Genomic DNA, 14,414 nt, shown 5'->3' with positions numbered 1-14,414 from the left:
CTATGCCAGCTGGTGATTTGAGGAAAAACAGGCCTGCCAGCAGCTTGCCTTACTTCTCTAGGATCTGTGTTTGACCTATGTTTGTCCAAATCTTAGCAACAAATAAATAGTTTAGTTAAATCATACCATGGCTGGTAGAGTTACAGTAGTCAGCAAGGTAAATATTTCTCTTATATAGCTCAAAAAAAACCCATGTAAGTGTCCTGATTGTAAGTTGTCCTGAAGTTGGATAGAGCTTAGGAAGTGGCTGAGCCAAGAAGCAGCTGATCCTATCCTGGGTATTATGTACACATGGTTGGGACTAAAGAGGCTAAGGTCACTTGCCTCCAGAGCAAGGCAGTATTTCTTAGCTTGGATAAATTTAGCTACTCTATATAAGTTTATCAATTTGTAACACACTAGTAGAACTGTTCTGAATACTTATGAGTGAAATAATTCAAGCATCAGGTGTTAAATCTGCACGTCATTGGTTGCAAAGCTCCTATCTTTGAGACAATAGACCTGTTCTTGGTTCCAGTTTTCACTTACTGGTTCTATTCCTGAAAGGTGTAACTGTGAATGGACAATTAATTGGAGCTCCTGCACCACCCAATGGCCACAAGAAACATCGGACTTACTTCAACACAATCACTATCCTCAGCAATAAGCCAGAGAGATCTTACCTGGAGATCACACCCACCAGAATTATCCTCGATGATGGAGAAAGACTTATTCTGTCCTGTGACCGGAATGCTGTTGTGAGGAGCAGCAGCCTGGAGGTGTCCATCTCTGCCAATTCCAACATCACTGTGACGATTCGAGACACAATCAGCTTTGTCATCCTCATTCACCGCTACAAGAAGCCAGCCCCGTATCAGAAGGATCATCTGGGGTTCTACATCTCCAACAGTAAAGGTCTCTCTTCTGACTCCCATGGGTTACTGGGTAAGTAACAGGTTCTCAGGTTCAGAACTGTAACCACAGAAAAATGATCCTTCCAAGCAGTTTTAAAGGGACAGAGATGGGAGGTGATGAAAAGGGTATGTGGAGGTGAAATTACCAGGTGTAAGTTCTACTTCCTTTTGTAAATGGCTTCTGTTGTCAGCATTCCCAGCTCCTCTCCCATCTTGCTTTGTGTAAGCTCTGTCTCACTACCCCAGCTATGTCTGTGCCTGTGTTACCCATTACCACTATTTTAATGATTGTTTAATGCAGCTGTCATTTGAATACATACTAGAAGCTCCCAGAGATAAATAATACAGAGAGAGAATGCAAGTATTTCACAAGAACCCCTAATAAGGCATCAATAAAATGTTCTCCAGTAACAGTCCTAAATTAGAATAGGTCAGCAGCTACGTGCTCTCAGGAATGTAACAGTTGGGTCTGACTCTCTAAGCAGAAAGGAGAGTCAGCTGAGGTCTTGCAGATCCCAAAAGAGAGTTCTGGTCAAAGAGTTAGTGCATTGCCAGAGATCATTGGCTTACAGCCTTCAAGTTCTGTGCTTCCATATGTACAGAAGGTCTGTCTTTGTAGGACTGAGCTGTTTACATCTGAGCCTGATTGAAATCAAGAAACATTAGTATTTCTTGTTACCCTTTTCTTTCAAATTTTTTAATATGAACCATCCCCACATTCTGAGAGCAACTGAGCTATAGGAAAGTTCAGAGAATATCTGAACAGTTAGGCTCTTTTGGATGACAAGAACTGATGTTTATGGACATACACATATGCAGAACTGAGGCTGAAGCCATAGTTTCTATGATGTTCGGGCATTCTCAGGCTAAGGAGGAGATGATCCTTCAAGTATGGAGTTTTAGATTCAGGCCCCTTGCATGTACCTGAAAGACCTTACAAATTTAGAGAGGAGAAGATGGGGTTATAGGCCAAGATCGTCTTTCCACTTGCTGATGGGCTTTGTATAGGCTATCATCCTCTAGTAACCATGGCCTACAGAGGGGAACTTACTAATAGCAGCTCAAGAAGCTCTTTTAGCTCTGTAGCTCTTTATTCAGTGTATCTTGACACATGGATGAGAAATAAGGTCTTATTCTAATCTCTGTCTTCACAAGTTTTATTAAAGAATCTCAGGGCTTAGACTCATCCTGCTATTGCAGAGAAGCTGTAAACAACTCTGCACTCCGAGAACCCTCAAAATATAACCTATTTAAAAGTTACTTACACGTAGGCACAAAACAACCATTAAGGGGATGTGTTTTATATTCTGTTGCAGGTCAGTTCTTGAGCCATGAAGTTAAACTTCTTCGGGAATCTTTAAACATAAATCAACAGCAAGTTGGCCAAAACCAAACCGAAGCATTACAGCCAAACCTTACAAACACTCTGAAAGTGAAGGGCCGGCTTGTTCCTGTTGTGTGGAAGCAAAGGAGGATCTACAATGGCCAGCAGCAAGTTGACTGCTGGTTTGCCAAAAACAACGCAGACAAACTGATTGATGGCAGCTATAAAGACTATTTGGCTTCTCATCCTTTTGACACTGGGACCAGCCCTGGGACAATAAACAGCCTTTAAGACTGATCATAGCAATGCATTGCAGCAGCATGTGTGACAGTGGGTCCCTTCTGAAGCCTCTAGAGATAGGCAATTTATGAATATTTCTATACTTTCTGATGCCAAAGAAACCAAGTCTTGTTGCCCTTGGAAATCTACTGTCTCTATTTCATGTTAGATGAACAGGGTTCATCAAGTTCCTGAAGACAAGGAGGTGGGAGGAAAGAATTGAGGATACAGTTAAAGGTGTGATTGGTGCTCTCCCAGTGGGTCAGGAGGGAGAAAGGGGCTAGCAGTCCTATCAGTGCAAAGAACTACCTGCCTTAAACCCATTCAGGGATCTGTGCAATAACCCCACAGGCTGGTGAGTCACCCATGGAAGGCATGAATCATACATCACAGTGCCTATCTAGAGAGGCAACCTTGGGTGATAATACTTTGCAAGGAAGTGACGTGGAGTATATGCTCCAGCCACGGTCCCTGGGAAGAGAAGAGGGAGAGGAGAGATGGGTGGATATTCATCTGCAGAGAACCATTAGCATCAAAAAGGTAAGAAAGAAGTAAAAACTTTAAATCAACAGGCCACAATAAGGTATTGCTTTCTTGGCTGTTGGGATAGGGTCTGGATTTGCCACAAAACATGCTGTGCCCTGAACCACTACAGACTCTTAGTAGAGTGGTGAAAACCCTTCTATGGTTTATTGCTGTCTTAAGGTACAGGCTGCATGCATAAAAGCACCTGTGGTCCTCTGCAGAAATAGGATCGGTGCCAGCAATCATTCCATAAACCATCCCATTTAAATGACATTATAAATGTAGTGATTTCATCCTGATTCATTAGTCCCTCAGAGAGGAGCAAAGTTCCATTGTGAGCTTCCAGCAGACCTCCCACTTCCTGGAGCAGAACATTTCTGCTTCGCAGAGATTTAAATTTACTAAAAGACAATGAATCTGCACTCTCAACTTGTGAACCTACAAAGAAGTGTCTCAGTCTTGACTTCAGACTGGAGAGTTGTAGCTGCTTTTCTAATCAGAGAAGTATTTATTTATTCCAAATCTTTAAAAATTTTCATCCCAGTTTCCCTGGCTGCTTCTCCTTCCTTGCCCTGCAGGAATTTGTAAACAGCAGGAATTTGGCAGCAGAAGCTTAGGGGAGGGTTTGCCAGCCACCCCCACTGCAGGTGGTGCTGCTCTGCAAAGAAACCTCCAAACCCAAACAGCAAAGCTGTGGTCTATTTTAAAATGAGGCACCACTGAATAATGTTATACATCAGCCACAGGGAGTTTGCTGGTAGAGAACTTGGCCAAAGAGGACTCTGATGGCCACAAAGTCAAAGTCTTTGCGGCCACATTGAACTCATGCATGCTCTGTCTTTTCTAGAGAAAGGAAGGCTGATGGAAGCATCTCCAGAGCTAAATGATATCCATGTGTGAGGAGAATAATAAGAAGCTGCCAGAGGCATACAGAAATAGGCTCAGTCTTGACTAATTTTTTGCATATTTAAAAACAGTGTCATACTGTTGCTGTCAGAGCTCCAGCTGCTGGTGTTGGGCTGGGTGGAGTTGTTTTCTCGTTGCCTGATCACTGAGTTAGCACTGCAGCAGCAGAGCGGGTAGTGAGCATGGTTGCTTTTTTTACACTATATTCTGTGGGGAGAGGGAAACAGCCCAATGCAACCAACTAGAATTAATTAGGCTCTGCAAGGTCCTTCCAGAGAGCTTGGCCAGTGCAAAACTTCTGCCAAGGTTCATGATTTTGTCTCCATGTTTTCTCCTAAACTACCGTTTTGAGTCTGGCTATTTTGGAAAACAGCTCTCCTGCAAGGAGAAGCAAAGGCAAGACCTTTGGCAGTTTTGATCATGCAATAACTAAAGAGACTTCACAGTATGCTCAGAAGACAAAAATAAAAGGAGAGTCCACGAGGTTGACTTCTCTACCCAAGAAGATGGTGGGAATATCACCTCATATCACCCACCATTGCAAAATAACATCCTGTTTCACTGTTTCACTAGCACAGGGTGAAGAGGGTAGTGACAGCAAACTTCTAGAAGGTGGGTGTCTTTGTGTAGTCCTTACAGTAATATTTTCACTCTCCTCCCACATTTTGCTGTTGAAGTGTATTGCTAGCGGGAGCAATTTGGTTAGGCTCTCATCTCTCCTGTATATAGGTGTATATATATAGACACATATATTGCTAATGCTTCAGGTGCATCATTGGTCCTCTTCCCCAGCCAAGAAAACATATTTCTTTCAAGGTCTGAAAAGAACAATGATCAAGTCCAGCTGCCCAACCATGTGAAGCACCTGGAGCAATGTACTCAAGTTCTCCTTAAGGTTCCAGTTATCCATTTCACAATAAATATTTTGCAGTGAACGCTACCATGAAGTTCTCATTTACCAAAGATGAAATGCACTTTGAAGCTAGGAGTAGGTATGCTTCATGCTCCTGGACAAGCTTATGCTACCAGATGACTGAAAGAACCACTCTGAAGTTTAGAGATCTCATGTTCCTGTTATTCCAAAATCACTGGGCAAAGGCAGGTCATGGACTGAAAACTTCAGCTTCCCCCTTCCATAACATCATTTGAGTTAGAAGGGACCTTCATAAAGGCCATCTAATCCAACTCCCATCCAATAAATGGGGACACCTACACCTACAGGTTGCCCAGAGCCTGACCCAGCCTAGCCTTGAACATCTCCAAGGACAGTGCATCCAACACGTCTGGGGAGCCTGTTCCAATACCTAAAAAAGGGCGTTAACAGTTTTCCTCCCTCAGAATTGTCCAGGCCTGGTTTTTATATCCCTTTTCGATAGCCCAGAGATGCCCCAGGTAGCACACTGTGCTAGGTGCATGCACAAACACGTTTATCCTCATCTCCATGAGTGTCACAGAGCACTTTGCTTTGCATTGATGTGGTTTACGATCACAAACTGCTCAGATAGCTCAGAAACAAAGGCTGAGCAACCACTCCAGAGCACAGTGGAAATGACTGCATCCAAACAGGTTTTTAACATCTCCAGTGAGGAGACTCTCCCACCTCTCTTGGCAGCCTGTTCTGGGTCTCTGTCCCCTCAAAGTACGGAAGTTTCTTCCCTTCTGTTCACAATGGCCCATTGTGAACCACCTCACCCAGCAGTGGGCATCACCAGGTTTATTCCCCAACCAAGATCACATCACTCACCTTCTGTTTTAGAACAAGGACTGTGCTGTTGCATAGCATGGCACTACACAGCTCTATAGCAAGAACAAAACTGAAATACCATTTCACCTAGGCAAGTTTCTAACAGGAAGCTGTTTTCAACTGCTTTTACTCAAGACCTTAAACTACACAGGGGTTGCTTCAGCCCTCACCAGCAGAGGACTCTGCAACTTCTGCTTTTTCGGCAACGAGTGATGTCATGAAGCAATATAAATGAGCTGTTCAGAGAGCTGTGTGTCATTTGTTCCAACAGCCATTTGGCACGCCAGCACAAGTAGGATTTTGACCATTAAGTAAAGAAACAAAAAGGGACTTAACTTCTAGAAATACATCATAGGACTACACAGCTGCAAGTGTAGTCAAGCATGTCTAGTTCACTCAGAGGCATGCAAGACTTATTTGCATCTAACATTTCTAAACTGCTTTGAAGTTGGAAAGAACAGCTACCCAAGGAAATTCACATCCTCTCAGCTTAGTTTTTAAAGGACTAAAGCCTTCTAAAGTCAGAAAATCCAAACCCTTTATCTACATGCCTGATTAAGGAACAGTTTTTCTATGACAACACAAAGCAGGGAAGATTCCCCAAAAACCAACCCCACCCAAATAATACGAAAACAACTCAAGGAGTGTTGGGCAGGAGACTTCCACAGTATGCAAGGCTTGCCTAGGTCTACCTGCTCAGACCATGCTCTAGTTGGACTCCAGAGTTTCAGCACAGCTGTCTGCAAACACACTAAGCAGCTGTTCTCTCCTCTGAGAGCTGCAGAATGTTTTGCATTTTTGCTGTTTGTAGATTATCAGAACCTGACAACAAGACAGAATAGGAAAAGCCCTGCACCTCTAAGTTGTAGCAAAAAGTGCCAGGATCTGGGATGACCCAACACCTCCCATTCCCTCCCCTTTACGGGGTTAAAGTCTCACAAAACAAGGCATAAGAAAACAATTCACATATGAAGCAGTTTTAAGTCAAATATTTATTGCATTCCTTATAAAACAGTAAAAAAAATGTATCAGATTCAGAGACAATCTTCTCAATTCAAGACATTTAAATATATAATCACAAACCAGTTCTGTAGAATATCTGTGCATATAAAAGTGTTACAGTCAGACAGTATAGAGTTTTTTTTCTATAAAAAGGAGAGAACTTTTTGATTTCAGCCTCTAGTCCTGACAAAGTTACACCCAGCTGGCCAGCCAGAGGAAGTACACATCCTTACCCTAACCTCAACGTGCCTGCAATGTGCCTATGGTAGCGTTGGGTAAATAAAGCAGATACTGCTTAGATACAGGCTGCACAGACACCATCCCAAAGAGATAACTGCAGAAGGAGAGGTCTACATGAGGCAGGTCTCCACAGATCCCTAAGGATCAGCTGCATTCTGCATCCTTCCTCAGCCAGCTCAGGAATCACAGTACTGCTTCCTTCCTCCACCTCCCTTGTCTCGGTGCTATCAGATGACCACGTGGTAGCTGGGCTGCTTCATCTTCTGGTTTGTTCCCTGGAGTCCTGAGATATCCTGGTCACTTTCAGACTGGTCAAAATCCATGTCTGGAGAGAGCAGCACCTGGAGAGGAGAACAGACAGACACTCATGAAATCAGAGTCCTCAACCAGACAGCAGCTGGAATTTCCTTCTATCATCTTAATACCACAGGCAGTATCCCCTAGCAAGGGACTGCTGGAGGGGTCAAGCACCAATGAAAGGATCTGCTGCAAGATCTAACACTCTTGGCAGAGCAGAGAGGTCTTAAGGTCACCTTGACCACTCCAAAGACAGCCAGGACTGTATGGATCCAAACACAGATGCTCTGGTACCCCCAACCCCTCTTTGGAGTGGAACAGGCAGCTGAAAGCTCTGTTCACCACAGGACAGGACTTGCAGACATTCGCATTCGGGCCAGGCTGCAGCCTCCAAGGAGATGCACAAAAAACTAGGCCACATTTTGCAAACAGCTGTAACAAAGAGACATTTTCCCAAGCTCCCAGCTGCTTATGATCTCCAGAACTCAGCCATGGAAGCAAGCAGAGCTCAGGGTTGCTTCAGTCACAGCCATCAGGATCAGAGATGCTGAGCTAGCCTGGCACCTTCTTATTTCTACCCAGCGGAGTCTGAACTGTTGGAGCCAGAACAGAGCATCAACACCTCCCACCAGTACCTCTCCTGATAAGAACCCTTTACTGCACAAGCACAAGGCTGCCCATTGCCTCCAGAACACCTATGCTCTCAGCTGCTAACCTCAGACTTGAAGCTACCAAGAGGCAGTTCTGAGCTAAGTGGCTGCCACCGGCCCGGAGCATTCACTCGATGCAGACAGAACCATCCTGATGAGACATCCTCCAGCCATAACATCTGGAAGAGGAAAAAGGCTAGATTTTACTCAGGCTGTGGCTGCACAGCCTCCCAGAAGACCTGCAACCTAATGCCAGCCAGTAGGCTGGACAGACAAACTGTTTGCATGGATAGTATTCTATGACTCTATTCACAGCTTGACAGATTGTTTGCTCAGCACCATCTGACTCCTTCAAAGCTCAGCTTTGAGCAAAAGCAGCCCTATTGTCTTTAGCCCCACCAATAGCAAGATCTAAGCACTGAGGATGTGCAGTCAACCCAGCAGTAGCTAGGAGCCAAGGGTTTCTGGTCAGTACTGGTCCCCCACATCAGTAGCATGGCCAAGTCTTTGACACTCAGGGTCTGACTCTATGCTATGGATAGGCACAAGTTTAGCAGCACAGCTGAGGGCTTTCAGTTTTATTTCTCAAGATGAGCATCTAAAGTCCCTCCCCTCTCCTCCATTTGCCCCACAGTACCCAGTCTGCATCATTAGTTCATGGCCAATAAGGGGAAGAAGAGCCAGTTAGCACACTCCCCCCTGCCAAATAAAAAAGAAAAGCAGCAGCTTCACCCAGCTAAGACTTCCTACTCAAGTCTCAGCCCCATCTGACCCCAGATTCATAGAACTGTAAAGGCTGGAAAAGACAACTAAGATCATCTAGTGGAACCATCAACCCATCCCTACCATGCCCATTAAAAAACATGTCCCTCAGTGCCATATCTACTTTTTTTTCCCCCCTCCTTTTAACACCTCCAGAGATGGTGACTCCACCACCTTCCTGGGCAGCCTGTTCCAATGCCTCATCAATTTGTGATGCAATTGGAACCAATTAACTGAAGCCTTCTGTCCATCCCACAAAACCCTTCCACTTCCAAGACACCAGTTATAGGACAGCTCATAAGCTTTCAGCCCAACAGGCCCACTAACAGCTCAGCCAGACCCAGAGCCCAGCATCCCTTGGTGAAATAAAAGAACACCACAACCAGAGCAGGAGTACAGCCTTATTCACAGCCATCTCCAGACACAGTTGTGAATGAATATATCCTCCACTTGTTTATTTAAGACAGCACCACTAGGCCAGTCACCACAGCAACAAAGCAACTAAACAGGAAAAATAAACTGCAATGAGTCAATGACTTCAAAGAAGCCAAACAGCCACAGAGCAAGACATTCTCCCCACTCTCACACACTCCATCTGATTTTGTTATCCTCATAGCAGCACATCAGATACTCAAAGGATTGCAATAGATCAGATTAAGATCTCATTCCCCTCCATCCCATTAAGTTAGCCTACACAACCCCATTTTTTTTTGTTGTTCAAGTTTCCATCTCTTCCAAGTGAAGATTTCCTGTTTATCATATAAATATTATGATGCTGGAGGACCTGAGAAAATGGGTGATTAGTTACATACAGCATTATTTAAAAAAACCCTCACTGAACTCCAACAGGCTGCAAAAGGTCATCTTTGGAGTCTAATGAACTGATTATTTAGGTGGGTTTCAAGCTGCAAACTCAGACCTTCTCAGAGCCAGCCACGGCTGACATAGAAGGCACTGAGTGTTGTGCATCCAGACCCCCTCGGGCTGCTATCTGCCCGCTCTAGAGCTCATACAAAACTACTCAAGCCAGCAGTTCTCTGGTAACCTTTCCACAACTCCATGGTGAGCTTCATCATGAGAAAGGACCTTGCTGCTATGAGGGTCATAGTACAGGCCCTCATTTTCCCCCCCGCCCCCAGACAGAATTGTTTGGGATGTTTCAGCACAGCTTGGTCAAGGCACTTCCTCTACAGATGTTTCCAGGTCAGAATCACAAAAGATCAGTGGTACAGCTGGAAATGGACCAAAGCTTCCCAATCTCAGGACAATGTGCTACTGTTCCACTCAGCCCCCAAATATTTCACGCATTCCTCCTCAGACCAGGAAGAATGAGTTGAAAAAACAAAGAAGCTCAAGGGCTATTTCCATGCAAGACATGGAATTTTGTCTGAAACTCCACCAGTCACATGCAGAGACAGGAACCATCCTACCTTCCTCTCACATCTGAGTTCAGATGAGTTCCCATGCCTCAGTAGGACTGACAGGTGGAACAGTCTCCTACCAGAGGCGCCTCTATGCCCATCTTCATTTAATTTCCCCTTAATGAGCAGGCATTCCATTTCACCTTGAGCTATTAAAAATCAGCTCAGCTAACCAATTAGCAACTCAAGCTTGCTCTTGGAGTGCTCTTCAACTCTTAAAGCAAGAAGTAGAGGCATCAGCATTCATCATCACCTTCAATCTAGCAAATTTGCCAGAAGTTATAGTTCCTATGGAAAGGATTAGAATTGGTGCTGAACTCCGTGAGAACCAAAGGCAAGTCTGTGTAGTATATTAGCTTTCCTCTCAACCTTAAGCTAACCTCCAGTTTCTCTGCAAAGATTCTGAGAAGTACTACTGCTATTAGACCAAATTTTGCTGTAATTTACCTCTGAAAGTGTAAGCCTTCAAAGAGGAGAGAAAAGAAAAAGCAGAAGCTCACTTACTCCCTGAGGAAAAAAACTAAAACAAGTCCAAAAAGATCAAATACAACTTTATTAAAACTGACTTGTTTTCCTAAGTGGTGAAAACAAAGAAACTACTGATAAGATCTGAAGTTTATCAACACTTACAAGAACAAGGAAAAAGAGACGCAGGTCAAGGGCAGGACACAAGCAAAGCAGAAATCAGGGCCAAGCAGATGAATGCACTTCCCTACCCTGAATAGCACCAGATTCAGATGGGCACTCTGAAGTTCCCTATCCATCCCACACAAAGGCAAAAATGGACTGAACATTTACCAAGGTAGGACACAAGTGTGACAGAGGGAATATTTAAGGCTGAGTTGGAAGCAAGAGTGAAATTCTTCTGCACTAAGAGTGAGCTTGAGCCTGTCAGAGTTTCAGTATGAAAAAGAAAATAAATCACAGAACTGCAGGGGTTGGAAAGGACCTAAAGAGATTGAGTCTACCTCCCCTACCAAAGTAGGTTCCCTACAGTAGGTTACACAGGTAGGCATCCCAATGAATCTTGAGTATCAATAGAAGGAGACTCCACAAGCTCCCTAGGCAGCCTGTTCCAGTGCTCCATTACCCTTACTGTGAAGAATTTGTTCTGCACATTATCATGGAAGTTCCTATGTTCAAATTTCAAGCCATTATTCCTTGTCCTATTCCTAAGCACCACAGCAGTTCCATTACAAACAAGAGCCCAGTGGCACATCAGTGGCTCACGAGAAGAGCTTTGAAACCCATGAGATGGACAATTATATGGTTTGCATTACAGCTGTGGAGTCAGTAAACAACATCAGTGGCAGAATAGCTAGGTCTCCTCTTACTACTCATCTGAACTGCCAAGGATAAAACCAACATTTCACAGAATCATTAAAGCTGGAAAAGACCACTAAGATCACCTAGACCAACCACCAACCCATCCCCACCATGCCCACTAAATCACATCCCTCAGTGCCTTATCTATGCTTTTCTTGAACACCTCCAGGGACAGCATCTCCTCCACCTTGCTGGACAGCCTGTTCCAATGCACTGCTACTCTGAGAATAAGTTTTCCCTAATATCCAACCTGATGTTATTGCTGCTATCCCTATGGTAAGTGCTGACTACAGTTTTTTAACAGGTTAACGTCAGCCCACTGCTTTCCTTTCTCCCCCTTCTTTTCCAGAGAAACTGCAAGTTCAAGTGAAAATAATGACACTACTGGTGAGATAGGCAGAGGGTTGAAATTCAAGAAGGCAGCATGATGGGGAGCTGTTGGCGCCTGCTGCTAGACAGTGCTGATGAATCCTGATAAACCACAGGACACATTAGCCCCAGCTAGCCTTGCCCTGTACAGAGATGCTTCTCAGCTCCTTCTCTCCTCCTGTTTAGGTCTAGGTAGGCAGCAGGGAGGGAAGAATAACCTGTTCAAGTGGGGAAAGTTTAACCAAAGCAAGCCCTGAAAACCCTCATTTTCTGATTTTCAGCCTAAATTCCAGCTGACCCAGCTGTAGCACTCAACCATCCAACATTGTATTTAATAGCACAAAATTAAAAAGTGACGAAGCAGGAGTCTACTTCAAGGCCCAACGCCAAGAAGCAGAATTGAAAAAAAGGCCACCCACATCTGACTTTTTTTAATTAACATCCTTCCCTACCCAAATTATTTGTATAGTGCTGGAGAAGAGGCACAGGAGCATATCTGAGCAGTCCCTGCAGACAGTTCCAGGTAGAAACCTATCACCTTAGTAGTTAAACTGCGGTGATGGATCAGACCAGTTTCAAGGTGGACAGATGGCCTACACATGGAAGGTTTCAGAGAAAGTTTTTATGAGAAAAGGAGCCAAACACTTGGAGGATATGAAAAGCCTTTGACAGATAGATTCAGCCTGCAGGAGTCCATATCCATCACATGAAACACCCCTACCTAGGCCAAGCTATCAGAAGAGCCTTTCCAACTTGTGGAGATTAACAGGTATCTTCTTTTTAGGTTACCCAAAAACTGAGCTAGAGGCCATGAAACACTTGTCCCCTCCAGTGGAGTGAAGCAGAAGACAACTGCATTCCTATGGAGATCCAGTAACTTCAGCACCATCTGTGTATCTGCACCAGCCTGAAGCTTATGTTAACACATCTGTTAAGCTTAGGTTGCAACAGGCTGAAAAACAGCTTGTAGCATCCAAGTTGCTCTCTAGTCAAAACAAGGGCAAGGAGGCAGCATAATATTAGCTGAATTTAAACCTCAGGAACGCTCCAGCACATCCAATCAGTAAAGCAGATCTTCACCATCAGTTTTACATTTTAAGTGGAGCTAGGTTGGAGGCCTGCCCACGAAGCACCACTGTTGAACACATCAAGCAACCAGTACTGTGCTACAACCAGGGCAAAGTTTGTGTCTACAGTTAATCAACCTTTATGTCCTAGGTAGCAGTCCTTAGCTTCATGTACAACTATTAAGACATCCTGATACTGCTTAGCCCCTCTTCTCTCTCCAGATCAATACAGATTTCTTCAGGATGCCCCACAGCTCAGGAAACTCCCTGGGAAACATTGCTCACGTGTTCTCAGTAACCTAGCCAAGCCACAACTGTTTATCTGGGTGTTGGGCCAAGAAGAATGATTCATTCGTCTCACCAGTTGCTTGCATCTGCATGCCCTTCCTGCCAGAAGGGCAGATGCCATGTCCTCCTGAACTCTTAAGTCATCCCTACTGGGCAGACCAAAGACACTACTGAACACCACTACCTACGCATACACTGCAGTACTGGTAGTAATTGCCCATCATGCTCATTAGTACAAGAGCAGAGAGTTACTCTGTAAATAGCACTGAGAAAGCAAGAGCTATTTTCTGTCCATTCTAAATTCCTCAGCTACTCCAGGAGCCAGCCTATGACTGCCAGAACTGATTTAACCTTAACTCTTGCCAGTGAGCTGCAGGATACGATCACAGTGTCTCCTGATACCTGGAGTCAGGCACTCAAACAAGGGCTGGGAGCCAGGGGAAGGAAGGGAATTCAACCCAGTGAATCAGGTTGTGGCTTCTGCAAAAATCTGATGGGAAACTCAGGCAGTACCTGCCTGACAGTCCATGTGTCATTAACTATGGGAACAAAGCCTGCTGTTACTGGAGCATTCCACTCCCACCCCACTCTCCCGAACTTCAATAGTCAGGCTCAGATGATGCAAAATACAGCTTTCTATAGCTACAAGACCATTATTAGACTGAATAATTCAAAATACTGACAAAAAAAAACAGGATTCCCAGCTGGGCCTTGTGCTCCAAAGAAAAAAAAAGGCTACTAATCACAGCAAGGAAAGCAAGTTCTGAGCCAAGATCAATTAAAATTAACAACGGCAAAGTTGATAGTACTAGGGCAGATGTGCCCACCAGCTTCAGCCTGCCACTCTTGTGATCCCCCTCTCAAGATGCTGTCATCCTAGAGAACAGTATTTCAGTACTACTTTCTAGGTTGTGATACTACATCAAATCCTCCCAGGGAACCTCTTTTGACCTCAGCTGCAAACATGGGAAGTTACTTGGACTTCCCAAGGTCACCCCCATATTCATCAAACATCAGTCCAGGTCTGTGTAACATGATGGCACACTGCATAGTTCTGGTAAAACAAAAGCCATACCAATGTGCACAGTTTGGTCTTTGACTTAGAACATCTTTGGTCTTACCTGAGATTCCTCACTCCTCCTAGCTTGTGGGGTTTCTGTGGATCCATTGATGTTCAACGTGTCTTTCTGCTTGTATTTTCTCATAATCAAGCTGTCCACAACCCAGAACATAACGGCCTTTGGAAGAAAGGAGTTTAATGAATAGACCGCAAAGACCAAGATGTAAAGTCATGCAAGCCAAGCTACTTCTCTTTTTGGAT

The 14,414-nt window shown here is 44.4% G+C and overlaps 2 protein-coding genes across 5 annotated transcripts in view; one reads left to right on the top strand and one right to left on the bottom strand.

Moving 5' to 3' along the window:
- The window catches only part of ITIH5 (inter-alpha-trypsin inhibitor heavy chain family member 5), a 47,469-nt gene extending 42,602 nt beyond the window's left edge, over positions 1 to 4,867 (top strand). For both annotated transcript variants that reach the window (XM_015294316.4, XM_015294280.4), the window contains exons 13-14: positions 547 to 924; positions 2,210 to 4,867. In XM_015294316.4, the coding sequence (XP_015149802.2) occupies positions 547 to 924; positions 2,210 to 2,508 (677 nt within the window). In that variant the 3' untranslated portion in view covers positions 2,509 to 4,867. The remainder of the gene's footprint in view (positions 1 to 546; positions 925 to 2,209) is intronic.
- A 1,778-nt stretch (positions 4,868 to 6,645) lies between these two features.
- Positions 6,646 to 14,414, bottom strand: part of LOC419112 (transmembrane protein 110-like) — a 30,217-nt gene continuing 22,448 nt past the window's right edge. Inside the window, exons 7-9 of one of the 3 annotated variants that reach the window (XM_015293958.4) lie at positions 14,215 to 14,331; positions 7,926 to 8,039; positions 6,646 to 7,254 (exon numbers count right to left, since the gene is read on the bottom strand). In XM_015293958.4, the coding sequence (XP_015149444.2) occupies positions 7,141 to 7,254; positions 7,926 to 8,039; positions 14,215 to 14,331 (345 nt within the window). In that variant the 3' untranslated portion in view covers positions 6,646 to 7,140. The remainder of the gene's footprint in view (positions 7,255 to 7,925; positions 8,040 to 14,214; positions 14,332 to 14,414) is intronic. The other 2 variants (NM_001030842.2, XM_040700857.2) reach the window with 2 other exon arrangements.

The sequence above is a fragment of the Gallus gallus genome, chromosome 1, assembly GCF_016699485.2.
Source record: "Gallus gallus isolate bGalGal1 chromosome 1, bGalGal1.mat.broiler.GRCg7b, whole genome shotgun sequence".
Lineage (NCBI taxonomy): Eukaryota > Metazoa > Chordata > Aves > Galliformes > Phasianidae > Gallus > Gallus gallus.
The sequence above is the reverse complement of the archived record's forward strand: the minus strand, read 5'-3'. Positions and strand labels throughout refer to the sequence as shown.